We start from the raw sequence: 25445 nt of genomic DNA on the forward strand, positions 1-25445 counted from the left end.
CACCAAGGATGGCTCACCACGGGCAGCCTCCCATGCTCACCTAAGTCATCTTCAGTGAGACCGTTTGTTGACAATTCCTCAGTTCCTTGGAAAGTTCAGCATAAACACACATGCATGCTTCAGATGTTTCTACACTCACCACAGCAAAGCCACATTAAAAAAAAAAAAAAAAAAAATCCACGGATAAGAAAGAGAGAGGTCTCAGTTTAAGAGTTCTGCAAGAAAAGTGGTGCCCACAGTGGGACAGCTCAGCTCCTGAACAGTGTGGCACAGCTGACATCGTGACAAGCAAGACAGACACTCAGACTGACAAATAATCATGAATACTAACCAAGATCACAAGTGGGTTTCTATGGAATGTTTAAGGAAATACATAGAGATTAGTGATCAGCAAGATTAGTAAAGGCATCAATTACTGCACTTTTTGGATGAGTTACATTTTGCTGAAATACCTTCCCTCCACAACCAGCCTGATGAAGTCAATACCAGCACAGCCCGTTCACAAGGCAGTCTAGAAAGCATAAAGATGAATTCCATATGACTCCAGATGCACCTGGAGCCTAACCCATCGTAATTCAGAACTGTCACCTGAACTTCCGATCTTCTGAACAGTGACTATCTACCATCAGAGCTAAAAAATCCTCTCCCTCATTGTTGTCTTCATGTCACCTTGCTTTTCCATTCTCCTTTGGGCATATTGGACCATGAAGCAAAAAATGAGAGTGAAATGCAGCCTAGGCCAGGAGTCTTACTTATCTTACCCATCCCAGCACAGGTGCCAAAAGGCAAAGGTGCCAAAAGGCGATGATGCCAACATTGCAGAATATGATCCAGGAGGATACAGTGGGGCAGTCTCGAGCGCTGGTACTGGAAAGTGAAATACTGTGGCAAAACCTAGGGATTTAAACCCTTGGCTGGAAGCATGTAAAGGGAAAGGGGTCCCTGCATTGGTGCTGTCACCAACAAAAGCCGTGAGGGATTACCTGTCTCCCAGGGTAGGTAAAGAGAATTTACAGTCATGAGCATACTTTGCAGCATGACTTAGAAAGCACAGTTTAAAAAAGGGGTGAACAACTCTCAAATTATCTCCTTACAGAGATTTACAGCAGAATTTAGAGCTTTTTCCCTCCCCAAACAATAGAAAAAAGGACCAGAAAAATATGGCACCCATTCACAATCAGGACCTCTTATTCTAACTTCTCTCAATTCACAAAACAGTGACCCTAGCGGGATGAAGTAGACCCTAGTGGGATGAAGTAGATTGGGAAAGGACAGCAGGATCAGAAGAAAAACAACACTTCATTTTCCAGTCACATAAAAAAGTGAAAAACCACACCAGAACTCTAGCACACACTAAATAGACTTCTGGAAAACTATAATATAATTATGACAAAAAATGTCAAAACAAATTTATCAAATAGGGAAGTGAAAACTCAGAGAACAAAACTTCCTATTAATATCAATTTCAAATAAAATTGACCTTAACCTGCCAGATCTACCATGACATTTCAAGGTGTAGCTACTGCTCACATAATCAGAGTGGGCCCTACCCAGTGTCTTCTGTATTGACTCAGCATTAGTTTTATGATTTTTGCATGACTATTCCTGAATCAGGGCTCCAATATCTCTCTTTAAACAGTTGCTCACTCACTTTAAAAATAACGCACATCCTATTGCACTCAGGTTTTTTTACATACCAGATATCGAGAAGATGACAAAAGATGAGTAACAGATTACTCAAAAGGTAGTGACCTAGATCTCAAATAAAAATGGAGTGGCTTAGTTCCTAAACACACAACACTCTTCATGCATGGGAGCTGATGCAGCTTCCTGGACAGTATGTCAGAAAAGAGAGGATGAAATAGTTTAGTCAAGAGCAACACAGACTAAGAGTAATGAATACCTGAGCTGCTTGCAAGAAAAGACTTGTGCTATCTCTTCCTCTAATCTTTTGCACAAATTAGAAGAAGAATGGGATTTAGACACTCTTTATAAACTTTTCAGCTCATCTAAAAATCTGTACAGAACAGCCCACTCCGACAAACATTGGGAAAAAAGCAACAAATAACCCAAGTGAATTCTGAACAGTCAAAATCACTGAGCCATAAAGGCTCAGGTTGTAGCTTTCAAAATGGTGGGTTTGGTAAAAACTACCTTTATTTATTTAAATGCTCCTTAAAGATTTCTTTAGTCTTCTGCTTGAATAGAACAGTTTTTCACAAGCAGAAAGATATTTTAAAGAAAAAAAAAAATTGTATAAACCTTATGTTTCTAAATGAAACTCATTGGATTCTAGCATCTAAAATAAAAACAGCATGTCTTATACCTAAATTTTGTCTAGTGCATTGAAACAACATAGCTGCACACTTTTATAAATCTAGCCATTAAAAAGTCTTTAAATAGGTCAAGCAGAAATGTTGGGTAAATGTGGCATATTAATATTACTGTTGGCATTTAAATAAAAAACCAAGTTAATATTTTGATTACTTTCTTTACACATTCATTTTGTGCAACCCAAAAATCTTACTGTTTTACACATACTATTACATTAGAATGCAGTTAGAGTATCACTGTGTCACAGAGCTCCACAAGCACATTTCCTGAGCTGATGCTGAAAATAAGCCACAGGAAAAAGCTGCTGTTGAGTATATAAATGGTTCTTTCATCAATTCTCATATCACATTTGACTCTCCACTCTGCAACTGATGTATTCTCTAGAGCTACATCTTGCTAATTTATATCACAGTTGGCAGAAGAAGACAGAGCGCACACGGAGGCGGGGGGAGGGGGGGGGAAAGGCCAACATCGGAGACAAATATGCAGTATTAACTTAGCTTCCTCCGCCTTTAAGAAAAGGAAATACATATGAAGAATGCCAAAATTAGGAAAAACACAAACATGGAATAAAAGAGGAAAGAAAAAGATAAAACACTGCAGATTAATTTACAAAAGTGTGTGACACTCGAGTTCCTGTTACCCCCAACCAGGGGGTTAGGAAGCAGCCTAAGGGATGCAGCATGCTGCTTTATGCATGGCTTTGCTTCCTTCGGGTTCCCCCACGGCACACTGAACCACCCTTTAGCTGAAGCCAAGAGCCAGCACACTGAGCTGAGGGCAACGTCACCGGAAGGACAAGGACATCCTTGTATTGTACCAGGGGAGCAATGGCCACAGAAGTTTGGACATTTTTGCTATTTGTGGTGAGCATTTCTTCAATTGCAAACAAAGAACAGCACAGTTTACCCTCAAAATGGCTCTTTTAATGCATATGGATTGCATGTGCATCAAGGTTAATATGATGTAATTTTCTAGACTGCACAAGACTGTAACCAAAGTAGCCACCAAATCTTTTGAAGAACAGATGAGGATTCACCCAGCAGCTGGACAATGCTCACAGCAGCGCTTGCCTCATCACCACTGCCCCCATCTTACTTGTACTCACAAGCACACGCAGCCCTAACGACATAAAATAAAAAGATAACATTGAGAATTGAAATCACATCTGTTTTTATGTAGCCCTTTTAATACCACCTGATAGCTTACAAGACTTCCATTATTGCACTCCAAATCTGTCAGACGTTTCCCTGGCCATGCCAGTCTTCTTCACCCACCTCTCTTTCTTTTACTAAAATCAAGAGGGAGCCCTTGAAAAGAGCGATTAACCAATATCAAAGAAAAAAAAATCTTTTTCATTACCAATATGGGGATCTCCACAATTATTTGCATGTCATAAGACATTTTAAATCTTTTCATGACTGGATTGTACATCAGAAAAACAGCATTGGAAAAATGTAGTTCTCCAACTTCTTTCTCTCCCTCACTGAAGATGGAGACAAATCAGACCTCAGAATCTCTCCCACTGTCAAAACAGATCTAATCACCATAGCTCAAAAACATATTTGCATGAGAATGTGTCAGGATTCTAAAAAAGTTCCTATTTTTTCTGATTTTAAAAAAATCTTAAAAAGAGGGAGAGGCATCGGGGGAGATTATCAGCATAGTTCTTCTACCAGTTTGCTTTAGAAGAATTGAGTATTTTTCCAGAGTGCCTATTTTCTTCCTAGAGTATATCCATTTTATTTTAGGTTCTATAGCAGACTAAACGGTAAAGCTGAAAGACACTCCAATGCTAAGGAAAACTTCTCTCACTGGAAGAGCAGACCATGGAGACATTGCCTCACATAAAGTTTCTTAGAAAGAAAGAAAAGAAAACAAAACCCAAAACAGTCCATATGCTCTCCTGAGTAAAAAAACAACTGCAAGTCTTCCATGTAGTTTGTAACCTAGTGGTAGAAAATAATTAATTCAACATTACAAAAGAGAAGAATTCCAGACCCCAGGTTCCCAGCGCCTGCATCCTCCCCAAAGTCCTTATGTTAAACATCAATACTCCCAAGCAACTGTACTACTACGATTTCTCACCAACATTTCCATGCCCCTCTGATTTGAACTCTGATTAGACATGCCTAACAATTGCAGAATTTGTTTCTTCATGGTCTGCAAGAGCAAAAAGTGACAAGTCAGCACAATGGCTTATTTCTTACATGCAATAGGCAAGAAATGCTTTGTCCATTCCCAGCTCTGGGACTGGGACTGCCAGAGAGGCTCTGCAGTCAGCCTTTTGGGGGGCTGGGAGCGCAGACCTGAGCCCTCCGACTCGCTCCCTACTGACAAGCCCTCAGAGCTGGCAGAGGCCTCCCTGCCGCACCAGGACTGAGAAAAGGAGGGAGGGGAAAAGAAAGGCAGGCTCAAGGAAGCACAACACAAAAAGAAAGCCAGTGATAACACATGACCAAGGATAAGAAGCCTGACAGGAAACCTAAACAGCCTATTATCAAAAAGCTATTTCATTAAAACCTGGTGGACAATTGCAGAGAAAGAATTTTATGTACAACGAAGGGCGGCAGAAGCCCTTCTAGATACAGAGGGGAGACCGAAAGATGAGGCAAAACTAAAGAGCTGATGCAGAAGGAGGAACTGACCTTCTTCAGATCAGAAAATAATCTTTGAGAAACAGATGAAATTAAAAAAAAAAAAAAGCAAACCTACATACTTGGCCTCTACTTATCAGGAAGTTATAGCCTTCCAAAAAGATTTTAAAAAAAGAAGACATGGATATAACACATCCAATACCTAAAGTGTATTTTGTGCATCCAAATCTCAGCATAAGGGTTTGAACTTGCAGTATTCTAAATGCTATTTAGATCTTACAGTGTTCTATTAATTTAGTGTTCCAGAATGGGAATTTCGCAATTGCAAAAAAATAAGAGACCAAAAAACACACAAAAAACCCCACAAAACAACCCCCCCCCCCCAACATCAAAGAGGAATATGTATCAAAGCAAAGTGCTTAACCACACAGATTTGAATATGAAATTCAATATTCCACAGAGGTTTTCACAGACACTTAATTGACTTCTGGGGACTCAGTCCCCAGAGCAGAATTTAGTACAGAAAACTAAACTTATATGTTGCATTGACATGCTCATTTCTGGAAAACCAATGGATTATTCCAAATCAGCAGCTGTGGGTAAAATACGAAGTAATATTTGATTAAACCAACATTGAAATCATAAAAGATTGTTGTCACATGGTACTCCCCGCTCCCCAGGCCTTTCCAAACAAAAATCCTAGCTGGAAACACAATGACACAGTCATAAATAAATTAGCAGTCATGTACTTCTGCAATATCTTCAAGGAACACTGTCAAAAGTAGCCAGTACATAAGGTATGCTATTCCCAGAAGGCTGAAGGAGTAGACTCACTCAACCTAAAATACAACTGTCTTGCCTAGAAAAATGTAGTACTAAAAGGAAGGCCAAAAGATCCAAAAAATTTTCTATTTTCTGCAGCATGACAGATGTACCAAGGCACATTCATTGTTCCTTTGCATCTTTACTTCACTGGATAAATTAAGTACACTCAATGTTACTTTTAGATCTAAGGAAGATTTTGCTGTCCCCTCCTCAGAATAAAGGTTTGACACTAAAAATATGATAACTAATGCATAAACACTTCTCTTTTATTTGGACTTTTCAAAATAATAGTATTACTTTGAAGCAACCATTACAACTATTGGTTTCCGACAACACTAAATCAATTGTGGTACCAGAACAACTGACTTTTCATCTCACCTTTCAGGCCTGAACCATTGTTTTCTCAAAAAAAAGCCCCAAACCCAAAAAAACCAAACAAAACCAACAAAACTCAAAACAAACAAACAACCCAATACCCCAAACATACAAAAAAACCCCCCACAAATCCCAGCAAACACAGAGAGCTGCATTTCCTGTTGTTATCTGACTGGTTAATGATATTTTAAACTTCTTTTACACTTAACAGAATATTTTCTATCTCACAGCATCTAGTCTTCACTCACTTTCTTTATACAGTCCTCATAAAAACACATTAATCCAAATTAACCATTTTAAATTGGCAGTCAAACAGGTAGGCTAGACCAAAATAAGCAATCCTTAAACATAATTTCAAAAGACTTCTTTTTATACAGTGGAAACAAAACATAGACTATCTATCTGCTCCCAAGCTACTGACATTACTTATTTTATTGAGAATATTCCCCTGAACTACTTAACAAAACCCAAATCCATTCTGACTCCCATCAGCAGCACCTGTTCCACCTCAGTGGTTCATTCTCCAGATCAGGACCCTGACTCTCTTCCTTTCAAAACTAGGCCTTCTCTTTTTGGTAGAAAGGAGGCTGACATCAAATATCTCAGAAATGAAGTCCTGACAACTGATACCTACCAATAATTACCCAGGCCTGCCATTTGTATTTAATTCCCTGTGGAAAGGCTCAAGCAAACAAAACATAGCTGAATTAAATATGACATGTGAAATTCAGATAAAAGTGTCAAAAGCTATTACCATCCTCCATTAAAGCACACTCGTTCCACCAGATGGGATTGTGAGGAAATTCCTCTGTAACCATCAAAGCATTGAGCAAAACATTATCAAAATTTTATTTCTTCCTCCAGAAAGAAATATAGCATGAGCTAAAGACACCATTGAACTCTTCTGGTAATTCAGACTTAATATATTGAACGTGCTATTATGACTAGATGTGTCGGCAGTGGGTCTGAATTTCTCAGAACTATCTCATTTGTACATTGACTTTAATCATAACAGTTTGCTTTGAGATCTCCCTTAGCAGTGCATTACAGGAATTTGTGTGCTGCGATCTGTGAAAAAGAGCTGAGTGCATGTTCTGACAGGCTGGGGAAAACACGAGAGGCAATTATTTCAATAACAACAGCAGCACTGTTTCTCTAACTGGTTTTATAATACAGCCTGGCCCAGGAAATGATAAAAAGCTCTTACAGAACTATGCAGAAAGGGTAAGACAACATTGATAAGAAAGCTTCAAAAGATTTCAGATAATACTGGATGGGAAAACTGGAGAAGCTGCCTGCCTGGCCTGTCTGGGCGAGGACCGTTACACCTCCCAAGGCAGAGCCAAAATGAATATTCATCCCTGCTCTCCCAGCAGCACTGAGCCAGGTCAAGAGACTGCTGTACTGCTGTGTCTCCCTTTTTTTTTTCCTAGTGATTTCTTTATTCTCTGAAATCTATTGAAGTAACTGCATGCATTACTTGTTTCATAAGGTAGTTTCTGACTATTTCATTCAATTTAAAATAAACACATAAATGGCTCTAGTTCTGGTTTTCTACATGTGCTTTTGAAAGAAAAACAACACAAACTCAGCTGTGCTAAGGACATCCAACTTAGGGAGCAGCTTGAGGTGTAGATGGGCCAGAGAGACCACTTAAAAACCCTTATATCACCATCAGTACTGGGGAAGGTTTGTGTGGGGAGGGAATAACAATAAATCGCACACATTTAGCCCAGATAATAAAACTAGAGAATTTCACTTCAGGGGCAACTGCAATCTCACATCTACCATGCTTAATACAACAAAACTATCCTCTTCCTAAAGCAGACAGATATTCACCTGTATTCAGAACAAAGCAACACAAACCAAAATGAGTCACATAAACACGTGAAATGCATCCTTATTCAAGTTTGCTCTCACCCTTCTCAAGTACACCAAATTGAGGGAATACTGAGAGAATGTGGCCAAAATCCTTGAAAGATTCTCAAGATTAGACTTAAGCAAAAAACATACACTCTGTCAGGAACTTAAAATATACCAAAGACAAAACTAAGAAACACTCTGCTGTAAACTATAAATATATTCAACAACCACTTGAATAAATGTACTGGTACCCATAACTAGAAATCCTACCTTCCATGATAAGGTTTCATGCTTTCCAACGAACAGACCCATATTGATAATATTAGCTATAAAATAATTAACACAGGATCCCTCTTAAAATATTTCTCTTCCTATATAAGACAACACAGATTCTTTGGAGCATGTGTTTGCTATACATACATCCAAAATGAAACAAAGCTTAGTACCTCTCACTGAAAAATGAAGTTAAATGTGACTATCTAGGAGCTAATTCATTTATTCTTGTCGTTATGCAAATGTTCTCAATAGTGTGAAGAAGTCTGCTGGAGACTTTGAAATATACAGGCTCCATATTTCATTCAAATCTTTATTGCTGCTTTGAGATAAATCTTTAGGATCTATCTGTAAGGCAAACTGATCAGCTGAAGTTAAGAAATTGCATGATACCATATTGGGACAAAGCTTTACCTGTTACCACACTGACAGATACACTAAGTGATGCTGTTTAGGGAGAGCACACGAGTTTGGCCACTCTCTGTGGCCCATTTCTCTTCTCAGCATCCATCACAGCAGTACAAATATTAAAAGATCTGTTCCTGCCTATTCCATTTAGCAACCATTTTGGACATAGAATCACAGAATCATTAAGGCTGGAAAATACCTCAAAGATGATTCAATCCAACTGTTAAAGCAGCACTGCCATGTTCATCACTAAACCATGTCCCCAAGTGCCACAGGCAGATATTTCTTGAACACTTCCAGAGACAGTGATTTCACTACTTCCCTCAGTAGCTTATTCCAATGCCTGACCGCCCACCCCTCCAGTGAATTAATTTTTCCTACTATCAAATCTAAACCTCCCTGGGGCAAATGAAGGCTGTTTCCACATATCTATGAAGCTGTCCAATCCCTTCTTGAATCTGCTGGTATTATCTATTTCCACCACCTCCTGAGCTAAAAAAACACAGCAGCAACCTGTAGAGTTACCAAACCCCATCACACTAATATTCTATGAGTCACACAGATCTTGTGCACCACTACCACCTTTGCTGGGAGCACAGGCAGATACAGAAGACTCACTGTATTTAGAGAGAGGCAGTAGCTTCTGTTATGCCTGAAAAAGCTTTCCAGACCTGATGAAGAATTTGCATAACCAAAAGCTTGTCTGCTTTTCCCAGCTCTATCAACTGATCTAAAAATAGATTCATTCCCCCTATAAACGCAGCAGCTATGCACGCTTTGGATAGTTATTCCAGTTCATCGTGAGACTGGTAAGGTTCATTCTGCCCCATTGAAGTATTCCTGGATACAAATACATGACTGTATCTGATTTGCTTTAATTAATCCTGGAAAAGTTTCCCTAATTTTGAGGAATATATGAGGAATAACAGGTTTACTTTTCCTCTTGACTCACTGCCAAGTGCAAGCAGTTTTCAAAACAACAAAAGCCTACAGAAAGATATACAGGAACAACTGTACTGCTGACATTTAATGAAAGAGGTACAACCTCTCAAGTTATAATTTAAACATATTTACAACCAACAGAGTTACAATTCAGCTTTCTAATTTCCTTTTCTCTTTATTTTACCTGTCAAGTCTCCAGTGCCTTCTTGTAGCTTCACAAGGCTCCTCAACTTCATAGAAGTCAGTGTTCTGGTCTTCCATGCTGCTAGAGTTCTGCCATTCAGAGCAGAGATTTCTCCTAGCACCCATAGCAAAAGGTAAGTTCTCATACTCAGGTATTTCCTCATAGTGACGCACATTCTCATATTCTGGATCACAAATGCTGGTTACAGAATTCAAAGGCATTTGGGACAAATCCTCACCCAAAAGTCCATGCCTTTCTAAAGACTCCAGCCTTTGGTTATTTCGCATCTCAGGCTGACTTCTGTTTCTCTGCCTCTTCTTCTGTAATGCCAGACTATTTATTTCTAAGGAATGCACCTTGGCAGATTTAGCTTTCCTTTCACTGCCTAGAAACCCTATATTCCTGCTGTTATTTCCACACCCATCCCCATTAGAAAGGCTGGCAACAGCACTCTCAACTGACTGGCCGCCTTTAGACAGAAATTTTTGGAAGTCACTTTTCTTTAAGCAAACCGACAGTTTCATGTTCAGAAGCTTTTTCAAGCTATTTTTCTTGTGATGGTCTTTGCAGGACTTGTCTGTCCTGTCTATGTCCACAGCAGACAAAGACTTGGCCCTAGGCTTTGTCACAACAGTCAAGTGGCTGAAGCTGGTAGCAGTTTTTAATGATTCAGAATTTCCTGAAAACGGAAGAATAGGATGAGGTAACTTCCAGACGGGTTTTTCAGAAGAAAGTTTGGGTATGTCACAGGATGAAAGCGCATCCTGCTCCTTAGCTCGTGGATGTGCGAAGTGAGATCCTTCTAGAAGGCTGTTTGATTTGTCCTCACTGGAGGTGTAAGAACTTTTGTCCACAAGCTCTGCTGATGCAGCTTTTTTCAGCAAGCCAGCAGCTGGAAGGCCATGCCTCTGTGGTTTCTTAGGAATAACTTTTGGGGAACTCTCATCCTTTATTTTAACTTCTTTATTTTCCAAGTATTGTGGGGAAACATGGAGGCTGTAGGAAGCAGATGACTGCTGATTGCTTGCCAATTTGAGCTGCTTTGGCAAACTCATGGACAGGATATCACACCTGACAAAGTCAGTCCTTTTGTCCATAGCATCTGGCATACTGGTGTCATCTTTTATCTCATCCATGGAGTTATGGTCTGCATTTAAAGAAGCCTCAACATGTCTCACCAAATCAGGACTTCTGTGTGAAAACTGAGGCAAAAGGTTGTGTGAAGGCTCTTTCACAGCAGTCTCCTTTTCCTGAGGTATTTTTTCTGCATTGCTTTGAGTTACCTCACATTTTTCAGGATGAAACACTTCTGCATTATTGTTATAACAAACACTTTGACCAAGGACATAAATTCTTGTTGGCTTTTTTAAGCTTTGGTCCACAACACCATAAGAATCTTTCTCTGAAACAGATGGTTCCTTTGTTCCTTCTCCTGTGCTGTCTATGCCATCCTGACGGACTAGACATGCAGCACGTGGCTTTCTTGGCTTAGGGATAGGAAGCACTTTGGAGCTCAGGACTGAAGATATTTCAGGGGAGGTTTTATCAGCATCTGCTTTCATCCCTACTTCACCTGAAAATATCCTATTGCTACTTAAATTTTCATTCTCTAGAGTTTCCTTGTCCAATGGGGAATAACAACTGTGATTATTTTCAGTCAAACCAGGACAAGTTTCAGACATCTGAAACCCATCAGCACTAATCTTACCATCAGCATTTTGTTGCTTCCCTTTAGCTACCTCAGAAGATGATGAAGATTGTACAAGTTCCATAAACTCTATTTTAACATCATTCTTAGAGCTGCTGTCATCCCCTTTGTCAAATTTGTCTGCATACCTATGCCTCACAGGACTGCTGCTAGGAAATACACCATGAGTTAGGACATCCTTAAGTTTCTCTTCCAAAATGCTGGCTTTCAAAACCACTTGACTTCTACTTGCCAATTTTTCATTGTGACTATCCCCCAGAGGTAGTGCATTTCTTTCACCAAGCTTGATGTTCTCTAAGGTGTCGAAGTGCTCAAGAATTATCTGAGTTTTACAAGTGTTCTCTGCATTTCCAAGTTTATGAAGGCATTCAAATTTGCAAGGTGACACAGGTAGAATATATGCTGTGTTTCCAGTACTCCCTTCTGAGGTTTCATTTTTATAGTTCAAATGGTCTAGAGTTTGAGAAGAATCTTCCCTGTGCTCCTCAAAGCTTTTTGTGCTTTTCCGTGTAGACGATGGCGGTTTAACTTCCGGGATGGAGGAGCTCTTGAGAACCTTTGGTTTCGGTGCAATTGCTGGCTTGGTTTTCCTTGCTGCTTGTATCCCACCAGGAAGTACAAGATCAGGCTTCGGTGCAACAGGTGGAGGCGCTGCCTTGTGTCCTAGGACAAATTTTGGTTTGGGGGCCACTGGTGGCTTCTTAATTTCTAGGAAGGATAGAAAACAAAGACTTTAGTCACTATTGCCCACAGAACAACTTCACCTGCAATGAAGTATATTAAAAGTTTTGTAACATTTAACTTGTGATTTACAATATGAGATTTACATACAATTTTGTGCATGGATACATTTTTCTCTTAAAAACATGCCTTCCTTCACTAACACCACTTCTTCATGAGTCGCCTTTCTTTGTTTTAATAGGCACATCAAGGAGTGACAGGGAAGTTTTCAAAGTCTTTTCATAAACAAACAGTTTAACATAATATTAGTACTCCCTCAGATGCTAAAGTCTGATGCCAAGAAAAGCAGAGCAGATTGGCCTGGTTTTGCAGTTTTAACTGTAAAACCATTTTAAAATGTTGCAAGTATGTTAAGTGCCACAAGTATGAGCCATGAAGACAATGGGACAGCCAGAATAGTGGCCAGGGTAGTTCAGTCCCTTCCTCCACCATCTTGAGAAATGTGTAACCTAAAATACTTGTTCCCTTCCTCTCCTCTTCAAAAAATGCTGAGATGAATTACTGTGCCAGTTGCAAAACTGGCACATCACTACCAACAGTTCAGTTAGTCTGTGGTATGAAGTTAATGCAGGAATTCGTAGCAATTTCTAAAGTAAAACACTATTTCTGTGCCTCATACAAAATTACTCTTCCAACCTGTCTGACCTAGTAACAGTCACCACTATTATGAGTTAGGACCCACTTGGCACAATAAGATGACAAACCCCAGGGAGAGCGTACAGCACTCAGGAAAATGAGCTCATGAGGTCTGGAGTTTTGATCCTGTTGTTTGAGTGGTTTGGGGGTTTTTTGTTTGCTTGTTTTGTAGATTTTTTTTTATAGTATGTCTGAAACATTTGAATATTTCAGGAGATTATTTATGACCAATTCTTTTCCATATGCTGGAATATTTTCAGATTTCTAAGTGCTCTGAGTGTTTTTTGATATGTGCAAATTTATAAAGTCAACAAGTTTCTCGCTGTTAATGTCTTACCTCTGTATTTACCACCTTTCTTTTGATCAATATTTTGGTATACTTTCAGTAAATCGTATGCATGTTAAATAACACTCTCAAGAAATCATATTAGTTAGTGTTTCACATGCAAATAGATAGGGTAGGCTATTGATTTATTATTCCCTTTGAAATGTGGGTTTGGTGTTTGGTTGTGTTTTACTACCATTATTACTACAGATATGCACTCTATCTTAATCTCTAGCCTAGAAATGCAAGAATGAGGTTTCAAAGTTTAGGTTTGTTTTGTGGGGATTTGTTTGTTTGAAGGAAATCTAGATGGGTTAAAAAAAAAATGCACATACCCTCAGTTGCAACTATTTCCTAAACAGCAAGCCACTGCTCTAAGCAGAGAGACAGAAACAGTAAAACCATGTTTTTCTAGGACATAAATCACTAAATGGTACCCAGACTGTCTCTACCTACACTCAGAATGGCTGCCCTTGCTGCCATTATATTAGTGAAGAGATAAACCTCTGATGGCAGTCTCTGATGGCAGAGACCATTTTTAAGAAATTTTCCAAGGGGGAATCCAGAATTTCTTTCCACGGATATAGCTCCCTATGGCCACTGACAACAGTGACCCAACTACCACTTACTGCCAAGGATATCCCATCTTCTGCATCCCATCTAAAGGCAGCTTTCACACACAAAGATAAATCAACAATTGGCTTGGAAAAAATAAAATTAACTCTTTAGGTGAGTAACTACTGATCCTGAACAACAGAAGAGAGCTGTTCACTCACTTTCAGACAAGTCAACTGTTTATTGAATTGGACTATGAAGTGATGGCAATAAAGGAGCCTGTGTTACACAGTAAAAAAATGAAGAAGGGATGCCAAATTTGTCACAGAACGCAACACAGTAGTAGACCTGGGCCATATTCAGTAATATTTACTACGTTATTAAAGTTCCCTGGAAACAGGAAAGAGACAGGCTGCTTTGGAACCCTTCCTGATGCCCAAGTGAGAGAAACAGATTGAAAAAGACACAGGAGATTAAACACTGGCTAGGTAAGCAACATCCTGTGGATTATTTTTCCCACACACAAACTGAAGTCCATAAACCTTGGAAGTTTCTCTCATTATAGTGGGAGTGCCTAACATTTTGGATACCGCCAAACTAGATTACTCTGCAAGGCTTTTAACTAGGATTTATTAGGGAGCACACTCAGAATTTATGACATGACACCATTACCTGCATTAAACGATCAAAAAATCCCATGGTTTTATTAAAACTAAACCATTAAAATGTAAAGAAAAGAAAAGCAAACAGATAAGTTGTTTGTAAGCTAGTGGCGGAAACCTGGATAATGAACAGAGCAGAAAAATTCACTTCTGATAGTAAGTGCAATTCAATGTGATTTCTGAAGCCTACTAGAATTTTTCAAATCACTTCAATGTTAAAAAGCATTGAGACAGACAGAAGAGACCAGCAAACTGTATGGGATAATAAAGACACCACTGTCTGCTTTAAACTGATTGCACATTACATCTAGAGTAGATATGGGTCAAAGTATTAACGGGCACATTATTGTCTCGGTATCAATACAGATTTGCAGTCAACCGCTCCATCAGAAAGGAATGTGATGAAGAGCCCTTTCAAACATAAATGTGACGTGAGAGGAAAGACTCCAAGAGGGGAATGCATACCAGTAGTTTTCCTCAACAAAATATCTTTAAGTTTCTGAAGAATACAAGCAATGAACTACTTAGAAAAAAAATTACAGCAGCTGATAAACATGGTAGATTTACATTAGAAATCAAGAATTAAAATTCAGTTGCTTATAAACTAATTCAATTCACTGTTGGAGAAAAACACAGTTCTACTTAACAGTGCTCTAAAAAGGACAATTTCCCATCCAGAATAGAAAGAAAACTAAGTAGGAGGCAATGGTTATATATAAAGGTGTAAGGAATGACTGGAAGTCATATGAGAATGACTTTTTGTTAAATGACAAGCACAAGCAAGGTGAAAAACAATAAATATAATCAAGGAAATGTTATAAAGCAAATGCATGGGGTAGTTAGTTTAGACAGTGGGCTTTTTCCTGGTGCCATATGGAACTAACTATTCAACTAAGGACAGAGATGGCTGGTTATGCTTAGGAGCATAAAAATTGAAGAGCATTTGGAAATCATTGCACATAGTTACTTTATGAGAGCTTCATGCAGGTCTGAAGCTAAGCAGAAAATAATCTGAGAAGTATAAAAGGTGAAGGGAGTTGAAAATATTTCTGTACATAGCACCTGCTGTGCCATGACTGTTAGTGAAATGCAATATCACCTTCCGGCAATCTCAGAAATAACTACAGAATCATCCAAGGTCTAAAAATTATGCTTCAAATCCCAAGGAAGCTCATCCTGGTTAATTTAACCAAGAATTTAAAAACTAAGATGTTAATAGAATATAAACTTAAGCACATGTGAAAGGTTTTTGATAACAGGTGGCTCTTGACTCACAAAAAATACCCCAAAACCAAAACAAACCACCCAACCCCTGATGAGATTCCTTAGATGACCACTGAGGTTTGACAAGTTCAAACTAGAAACAAAACTCTAAAATTCTTATGAATCCTAAAGGATCATTAACTACAGAAACATCTCGTCTAGTGTTGTGCGGAAGCCAAAAGCACTTACAGGCAACTTAAACTACACTTTTGACATGTGTTGAATTTTCAGAGGAAACTTTGGACTGGACATTGGATTCTCTGGCCTGTCTTACTCAGGAAATTAGAGAATCACTATGATTTTCCCCACTCCCACCTCCAACATTAACCCATTTCTCAAAGACAATCTCTGCATCCAGGGATTCCAATAATAAATGCAAATCTAAGAGTAGAAATATAAAATTTTATTTGCATAAACAGATTAAATGTTTAGAAGCCAGAGAAACTGTCAAAGAGATATCCTCCAACCTGTTTGACCATGCAAAGGAAGAAATCCATAAATAAAGTGACTAGCAATGCTGCCATGACCAACAGGAAATCTGCTGCTCACATAGGAACAGCGAATATCATGCCCAGTGCTGAAGGAAAAAAAAGGTGCTTAAAAAAACCCAACACCTGGCCCCCTTAGAAAAAGTGCATTATTTAGGGGGCATTATTTTTCTAACAACAAATTGTCATTAGCACCACCTATGCAGATCAATGCATGAGCTCTTCGGCTTCAGGTCACAGAAAAGAAAACAGACATCTCTCTGGTGAATTATGTCCTTCAGCATGCTGAGGAAAAAGCAACACCTGTTCTCATCCTGTTGATCTCCTCTGTGAACAACACCTGTTATTGCTTGCCTGATAAAGTGTTCCTGTTCTTCCTTCCATTTGTTTCAGAGGAGGATGAGAACATCCTGAAGCAACTTCTACTCTCAATCCTTTGACCCTAAAGTGCTGCCCATTTCTGTTCTTCAGATGATAGAATTTGACAACTGAGGACCTCACTTAAAAACACTTGTGTGTCTTCTCCTATGCACTATCATGAGAATGGACAGAAAAGCTAGTAATATAGTGCAGTCTCAAGCATTATTATTACACAGCTTTAAATACTTCTCTTTTTTTTTACCTCTTGTTCTCTTCCCTGACCTACATAGGAACAAGGAGAAACAATGATATAAGAAGGTGAATGGAGGCAAAAAATCAAATAGCACTACCCCTTCTGCAATAAACCCTACTGTTGCTAAAGGAATGTTTTTCCCAGGTAATTTTTATACTAATACCTTTGAGATCATGATTACAACTTCCATATTTAGGAACAACAAAAGAACAGGAACAAGTCATGTTGACATGCATCTGTCCATGAAAAGGGGACAAATGGTTCTAGACCCAGTCAAGCTGACATAACTTGATATTCCTTTCCTTACAATGCTTCACATGAACAGAGGCACTCCTCCTGGTATTCAGGATGCCCTGTGGGACTATCTCAAATCACCCAAGAGGTACCCTGGGCAGGATACTGCAACCTACCCTAAAGCAATGACCCTTCCGAACCACAAAACAGTAGGAAGAAAGTAAAACAATGAATCAGTGTGGCATTAGATTTTGACAGCAGCTCAGCCTAAGTTTAAGATAAGGGCATGTGATCAAATTACTATGGGGTAAGCAAAGGTGTGAATTTAACAAATCAGCTACTTTATAGAAGCTGGTCATATGAATACTCATATCTTACTACACAATATATATGGCAGTTTATTCCTTTTCACCTATAAGGTTACATATATTTCACATATTACTTCACAAATCTGTTTCACACACAGTAGGAAGAGAAAAGGGCTTCAAACAATTACCACGCAGCAGCTGGCCTAGAGCAAACATATGCATTGGCTTTCTTGTGGCACCTTGTTTACCTATGCACACTAATCTCACATATAGCAAATCACATCTGTAGGCTATATATGAAAATAATGCGATGCTTGGAGGGTATCTTACCAAGAGATCAATGAGCTGGTTTTTCTTACATGAAGGAAGAGCTTGCTCCAACAGCCAATTTGCTGTTCTTGACACTATTTCTAACACAAGACACTACAACTCACAGTCTCGAAACAAGAAAGCCAATCTGACTTTTAAAGAACACGTAGGGAGAAAGATAATTACTGCTATGTTTGGGATACACTGAGATTATTAGACTGGCACTCAATACATTGCAGAGAGAAACAAATAAAGCATTTTAAAACTCCTGTTCTCCAGCAGCCTAAATTTTCAAGACTCATTACAAGGCTTTCCAGGTCAATTACTTTGCTTTCAGCTACAAAAAGAACATTTCATGAGGTAAATACCTCGAAAAAGTATTGTGAGATCATTAATTTATTTCCTGCAAATGTTTATCTATTTTCTCATTATGGAGAGGCTCTGCTTTTCTCAGGTGCCATAATGCTCAAAAGAAACAAAAAAAGGAATGAGTCATAACATCCCAGAAGATAACACACAAATTTTTTAAAGTAAAAGGGAAAACTGTGGTTTCCAAGCCACTACTTTTAGAAAACATCTTAATTAAACTGTAAAAGAAAAACATCCATTTCAAAATCTTAGGTTGTTCTCTGACTTATTGAAATAAAACAGGAAAGTTAGGGGTAACTTCAGAGTAAGGACAAGAGATGAATAAGCAAGTTTTTAAGATCACATGCAGAGACAGAGCTGACTAACTCTAATGAGACTTGACACATTTGAGGGTTAAAAGTGACATTAAACCCTGCAGGCCTCTTTTTTTTTTTTTTTTTTCAATCCTTGAAAGCAATGAAGTTTGATTGGAAAACTCATGTTGATCTTGTTTATTGTGTTCCCACTGTTTTTTCCATTAGAACTACATTTCTGACATTAAAATAATTTTTTCTCATTGTTGTCATCAAATCCAATTTCAAGCCTAAGATATACATTCTACCCATATTAAATAAGGTCTATAGATTCACATATAAGGACTGTTTCTTCAGCAAGAAATAATAAATGTCAAACTCATAACTGAGCTTTTGTTTTTTCCTTTTACAGGCAAAACACATACTTGAAGCCAGCATAGTACTTTCAGGCAGAAAATGAGTAAATGGACATTCATTGGCATCATATAGTGTGTATATATAAATCTTGTGCAGTTCATGAAAAAGCAATGGCAGAAGTATAGCTGTAAGTGAAAATTGAAACCAACAATGGGTTGATCACTACAATTAGATAATTTTCAAATTATATCAAAGTATTTTTAAAAATTGCTATCGTTTCTTAGTTCCAACTATTCCAGGCTTACGTATACATTTTAAAACATGTAAGCAACAGCTGTGGCAGAACTCCATCATGGAATTATGTTCAGCTCTGGACTGAGATGTAACTGAAACAATTTTGTGGAAGAAATAGAAAAAAATACATAGCAAGACACTGAATAGGCACTGCATTATTTAGAAAGGCAGAAGGTAAGCTAGAGCAAGGTTCAGGCTGGGTTATCAACCTCAGACCTTTTGCAAACTTCTGTCCTTGGGGAGAAGCCATGTTTGGCATTTCTCCCTATACCACAGTCCCCTCAAACAGCGCAGTATCTCTTAGAGAAAGCCCTGCACATCAAGCATATACCTGCAAATTCTACTTTAAAAATATTAAAGCAATACAGATGATGGTGTACCATGTTGCTTTGTCCCAAATGTACATTAAAAGAAGACACAAGAGATGCACTTAGGCACTTCAAGCCAAACTGAAGGAAATATTTCTAGCATTTCAAGTTCCACCTAAAGCCTTCACAGACAGTAACATTTTAACTGAAACACTATATTACCAACCAGTTGTCAGAAAACTGGCTTACATAGCACAAACCAGAGTATGAATTTGTGCTGGCTTGAAGACAAAACCAGTGAGAGACTCCAAGTCAGAAAAAACAATTTAATAGGAGAAGAAAAAAAGATAAAATAAAATAAAACACGTGCAATAGTACAAAAGATGACTGACAGAGTCAGAATACACATTTTACATTGTAACCTAGGAAATAATCCACCCCTTATTCTATCACCATCTACATCATACCCAAATTAATACATTCTTACAGCTAGATAGTTTTACACATGCTTATACATACACACATACAAAATGAAAACTTACACCCAGTTCTTACTTAAAATTAGGTCTCCCTGTGGTACACAACGGGTTTCCCCATCTTTCTGCATTACCCACCAAGTGGAACCAGGTCCTTGGGCAAAAACAAACCCATGGATGGGTCTGCCTTTGCCTGAGGTGGGATTAATCCAAACAGTCTTTCCTAAAATACCTTTCATGTGTACCACAGGAACTTTATCTCCATCCACTGTGTGCAAGGGTTCAGACTGGGCAGGACCAGCTCGATTGATTGACCCTCGAGTGTTGACCATCCAGGTGGCCTTTGCTAAGTTCAGTTCCCAAGTTTTGAACGTCCCCCCCACCAAGTGCCTTCAGGGTAGTCTTAAGTAACCCATTGCACCGTTCAACTTTCCCAGCAGCTGGTGCATGATAAGGGTTGTGATATATCCATTCAATGCCATGTTCTCTAGCCCAGGTGTTTACAAGGCCATTCTTGAAATGGGTCCCATTGTCTGACTCGATTCTCTCAGGGGTGCCATGTCTCCACAGGACCTGCTTTTCTAGGCCCAAGATGGTATTCCAAGCAGTAGCACGAGGCACAGGGTAGGTCTCCAACCATCCAGTGGTGGCTTCCACCATGGTCAGCACATAGTGCTTGCCTTGGCGGGTTTGGGGAAGGGTGATGTAGTCAATCTGCCAGGCTTCCCCATACCTGTACTTCAACCATCGTCCATCGCACTACAGAGGCTTTACCCGCTTGGCCTGTTTGATTGCAGCACAGGTCTCACAGTTGTGGATGACCTGTGAGATGTTGTCCACAGTAAGGTCCACCCCTCGGTCACAGGTCCATCAGTATGTTGCATCTGTCCCCTGATGACCAGATGCATCATGGGCCCAATGGGCTAGGAATACTTCTCCCTTGTGCTGTCAGTCTAGATCCACTTGTGATACTTTCACTTTGGTGGCTTTGTCCACCTGCTCGTTGTTGCGATGCTCATTAGCCCGACTCTTGGATACGTGTGTTGTAGTGCATTAATTTGGTTTATATTTCATCGGATTTGTAATGCCTTTTCTACATATCTGTCCTATGATCTGTCCTTGCCCAGCAGTGCCCATGCCCCACACTGAAATGTAACCCAACCTTGTTCCCCTCCCACTTCTCCCTGATTGGGTGGTGTCTTGTCCCTGCCTCTGGGCCCTGCCCCCTGGGGAAAAAGGCCCCGACAGGGGAGTGGCGAGCTCTCTGGCATCTGCGAGCCATCAGGATGGGCTCCAACCAAGCATGGCAGGACTCGAGAAAAAAAGCTGTAATATCCCACCCGGTGAGAGAGAGCAGACTCTTACTTTTGCCATCGGCGGCCATCTAGTCTCATAGGGTAACACAACACGTGTGCATCCACGTGTCGAACCTCCATGGTCAGCTTCTCTACTCGGGCAGCGATGTCCTGCCAAATCTCAGCAGCCCAGATGGGTTTCCCTCTGCACTGCCACTTGGCCTTTTTCCAGTGATTCAGCCATCCCCACAGACCATTACCTACCATCCACGAGTCAGTGTAGAGGTAGAGTCTTGGCCACTTCTCTCGTTCGGCAATATCCAAAGCCAGATGGATGGCTTTAAGCTCTGCAACCTGACTCAATCCACCTTGTCCCTCTGTAGTTTGCGCAACTTGTCGTGTGGGGCTCCATATTGCAGCTTTCCATTTCTGGTTAGCATCTACAATTCCACGGGAACCATCAGTGAAGAGGGCATATTGTCTTTCAGTCTCTGGTAGCTCGTTATACAGTGGGGCTTCCTCGGCATGTGTCACTTGTTCCCCCTCTTCTTCAGAAGATAATCCAAAAGTCTCACCTTCAGGCCAGTTTGTTATAATTTCCAGAATCCCAGGGCAATTCGGTTTTCCAATACAGGTGCACTGTGTGATGAGGTCAATCCATTTGCTCCATGTGGTGTCAGTGGCGTGATGTGTGGAAGAAACCTTTCCTTTAAATATCCACCCCAGCAGTGGTAGTCGGGGTGCCAAAAGAGGCAGCTTGAAGTCCTTCATAGGCAGCTAAGATTTTCTTCTCTGTGGGAGTGTAGTTGGCTTCAGATCCTCTGTAGCTTCGGCTCCAGAATCCCAGTGGTCGGCCCTGAGTCTCCCCAGGCACCTTCTACCAAAGGTAGAAGGCTCCAGGACAGGCCATTATTCCCGGCTGCTGAGTAGAGCACGTTCTTCACATCTGGTCCTGTCCTAACTGCACCAAGGGCTACTGCATGAGCAATCTCCTGCTTGATCTGGGCAAAGTCTTGTTGCTGTTCAGGGCCCCAGTGGAAATCATTCTTCTTGCGGGTGACCAGGTAGAGAGAGCTCACAATCTGGCTGTACTCAGGAATGTGCATTCTTCAAAAGCCTATGGCACCTAGGAAAGCTTGTGTTTCCTTCTTGTTAGTAGGTGGAGACATGGCAGTGATCTTGTCGATTACCTCTGTGGGCATCTGGCGATGTCCATCTTGCCACTTGACTCCCAGGAACTGGATTTCTTGAGCCGGTCCCTTAACCTTACTTCACTTAATGGCGAAACCAGCTTTCAGCAGAATCTGGATAATCTTCTCTCCTTTCTTGAAGACTTCCCCTGCTGTGTTCCCCCATACGATGATCATCAATATACTGTAGATGTTCAGGAGCCTCACCCTTTTCCAGTGCAGTCTGAATCAGTCCATGGCAGATGGTGGGGCTGTGTTTCCACCCCTGGGGCAGTCGGTTCCAGGTGTACTGTACGCCCTTCCAGGTGAAGGTAAACTGGGCCCTGCACTCTGCTGCCAAAGGAATGGAGAAGAAGGCATTGGTAATATTAATGGTCGCATACCACTTTGTTGCCTTGGACTCCAGCTTGTACTGAAGCTCCAACATGTCTGGCACAGCAGCGGTTAGTGGCGGGGTGACTTCATTCAGAGCACGGTAATCCACAGTCAGTCTCCATTCTCCACTGGACTTACACACTGACCATATAGGGCTGTTGAAAGGTGAACGAGCCTTGCTGACCACCCCTTGGCTCTCCAGTTTCCGAATCATCTCATGGATAGGAGTCACAGAGTCTCTGTCGGTGCGGTATTGCTGACGGTGTACTGTTGCTATGGCTATTGGTACCTGTTGTTCTTCAGCTCTCAGCAGTCCCACAGCAGAGGAGTCATCTGAGAGACCAGGCAAGGTATCCAGTTGTCTGATGTCTTCTGTCTCTACAGCAGCTATCCCAAAAGCCCAACGATATCCTTTTGGGTCTTTGAAATATCAATTTCTGAGACAATCTATGCCAAGGATGCATGGGGCCTCTGGGCCAGTCATGATGGGATGTTTTTGCCACCCATTCCCAGTTAAACTCACTTTGGCCTCCAATACAGTCAGCTGCTGGGACCCTCCTGTCACCCCAGAAATAGAAATGGATTCTGTTCCTACATACCTTGATGGCATCAGGGTACATTGTGCGCCAGTGTCAACCAAAGCCATATATTTTTGTGGGTCAGATGTGCCAGGCCATCGGATCCACACAGTCCAATAGATCCGATTGTCCCTTTCCTCTACCTGGCTAGAGGCAGGGCCCCCCTATTCCTGGTCATGATACATGTTGCTCTCTTCCTGTAAATATGTTCCTGAGATCTCTTCAAGAGGATCAGTCATATCATCATTCCTATACTGTCTGGAGTTCTGTGCCTAAGAGACTGGAGCAGCGTTGACTCTAGGTGAGCTCCTTGTGGTGGGTGTCTCTCTTTTCAGTTCATGTACCCGGGCTGCTAAGGAGGAGGTGGGTTTTCTGTCCCACTTCCTCATGTCTTCTCCATGCTCCCGAAGAAAAGACTAGAGGTTACCTTGTGGAGTGTATCCTCTCTCCCTGGCTGGCGGATGCCTGCTCCTAATGGCAGAGACTCTTGTTCATTCCGGCTAGATGTGGCAAATTTCTTCCTTAAGTTCCTTTTCCAGTTTCTGATGGCCCTCTTCAATCAAACTCCAGACTTGCTCAGCCAGCCTTGTTTCCACAGACGAGACATGGGTACAAAATGGGGCAGTGACAGTGTCCTCGTAAATTCTTAGTTTATTGACCAAGATGCCCACCTTGTCCTCGCCTTCCCTCCATTGCAGCGTTGCCAGGTAATGGGAGTACAACTCTGGTCCAAGCCGTGCAAATCTCAACCACATCTGCGATGTGCACTGGACATCATCTGGGCTTTTAGGAAATCTCTCGTCTTCCGAGAAAATGATCTCCAGCACAGCCAATTCCCTCAGGCATCGGGTACCTTGTTCCATTGTGCTCCATTTTCCTTGGTGCACCTGGAGGTCTTCTTTACAAAGGTATCTGTCCCTCACACTTGTTAGCAGTCGCCGCCAGAGGCTGAGAGTTTGTTGGGTTCCCCCGATCCCCTGGTCAATGACCACATCCCGGGACAGCAATCCCAGTTGCCTGACCTCACTTCCATCCAGAATGGTGTCATTGGCTGCAGCGTCCCAGATGTGGAGCAGCCGGGTCAGGATGGACTCGTTTGTCTGGCGGGTGAATTCCCTCCACAGGTCATGCAGTTCACCCAGGGACAGAGAGCGGATGATGATCTCTGGCTCTGTCTCTTCTGATGTGTGCAAAAGTCCTGCCACATCCTCATCAGTCACTATGCGGACTGAATGGCTCTTTGATTTCTTCTGGACAGGGGCAACGGCTACTGGTTTAGGCTGTTCTGCTTCAGTGACGGTTTGTGTGGAGATGCTGATGGCACCTTCAGGTTCTTTCTCCTCTCTGACAGTCTGTGTAGATGCAGTTCCTGTTTTCTCCGTGAGTTTGTGTAGACACGGATGCTGTTGTTTTGCATTTGGTTTTTTTTCCCTCTTCCTCAAGAAGATGCTGCACCGCCCCATGTAGTGTTTGATTTCTAAGCATGGTGCAGGCCGTGCAGAGAAGGCAAAGCAGAACTAACAACAATATTATGCTGTCCTTGGCACCCAGAGAGAACTCAATATTCTCGAAAACTGCTGTGCCAGGCCTGAAAGACTGGAAAAAATCATTCTTTACCCCTCCCCCCACAGGGGCTGGGTGCAATTGTTGAGACCCCAGACACAGCAACCTGGACCAGGACAAGCAAACAAAATAGAGTATATATTCTGAATGATGCTCACTGCCTCAGAGGTTATCATATAATAAATATAATAGACCAATAAAGCAATTTTGGTACCATATCCTGGTCTACACATGAGCATTAAGACCAGTAAATACTGCCCCATGTGCTGAAAAACGTAGAGAGCTAGGTATAAGACATATGAAAGCATGTTGAGAATCATACCAAACAGCTGGTTTGTTTTTTTTCCTCACTACAAAATTGTAATTCTGAGTTTTCTCAGTACCTTGTGCCCCACATTGGGAGCCAAAAATATGTGCTGGCTTGAAAGCAAAACCTGCAAGAGACTCCAAGTCAGAAAAAACAATTTAATAGGAGAGGAAAAAAAAGGTAAAATAAAATAAAATAAAACAAATGCAATAGTACAAAAGATCACTGACAGAGTCAGAATACAACCTGACACCATGGTGGTAGCAGTCCAGATGAAGTGGTCATGTTGAAGCAGTGATTCCACAGAAAGGTCTGGTAGGTCTTGTCCTCTGGGAATCCAGTGGGTAAGGCTGCCTGTGCTGTCCCAAATCCCAGATTATATCCAGGTGGGAATGCT

The 25445-nt window shown here is 40.9% G+C and overlaps 1 protein-coding gene across 1 annotated transcript in view; it reads right to left on the bottom strand.

The window, feature by feature from the left end:
* The window catches only part of FGD6 (FYVE, RhoGEF and PH domain containing 6), an 81842-nt gene that overhangs the window by 53817 nt on the left and 2580 nt on the right, over positions 1 to 25445 (bottom strand). The window contains exon 2 of the mRNA XM_040061531.2: positions 9802 to 12217. Coding sequence (XP_039917465.1) covers positions 9802 to 12217 — 2416 coding nt within the window. The remainder of the gene's footprint in view (positions 1 to 9801; positions 12218 to 25445) is intronic.

This window comes from Hirundo rustica, chromosome 4 (genome assembly GCF_015227805.2).
Source record: "Hirundo rustica isolate bHirRus1 chromosome 4, bHirRus1.pri.v3, whole genome shotgun sequence".
In the NCBI taxonomy this organism is placed as follows: domain Eukaryota; kingdom Metazoa; phylum Chordata; class Aves; order Passeriformes; family Hirundinidae; genus Hirundo; species Hirundo rustica.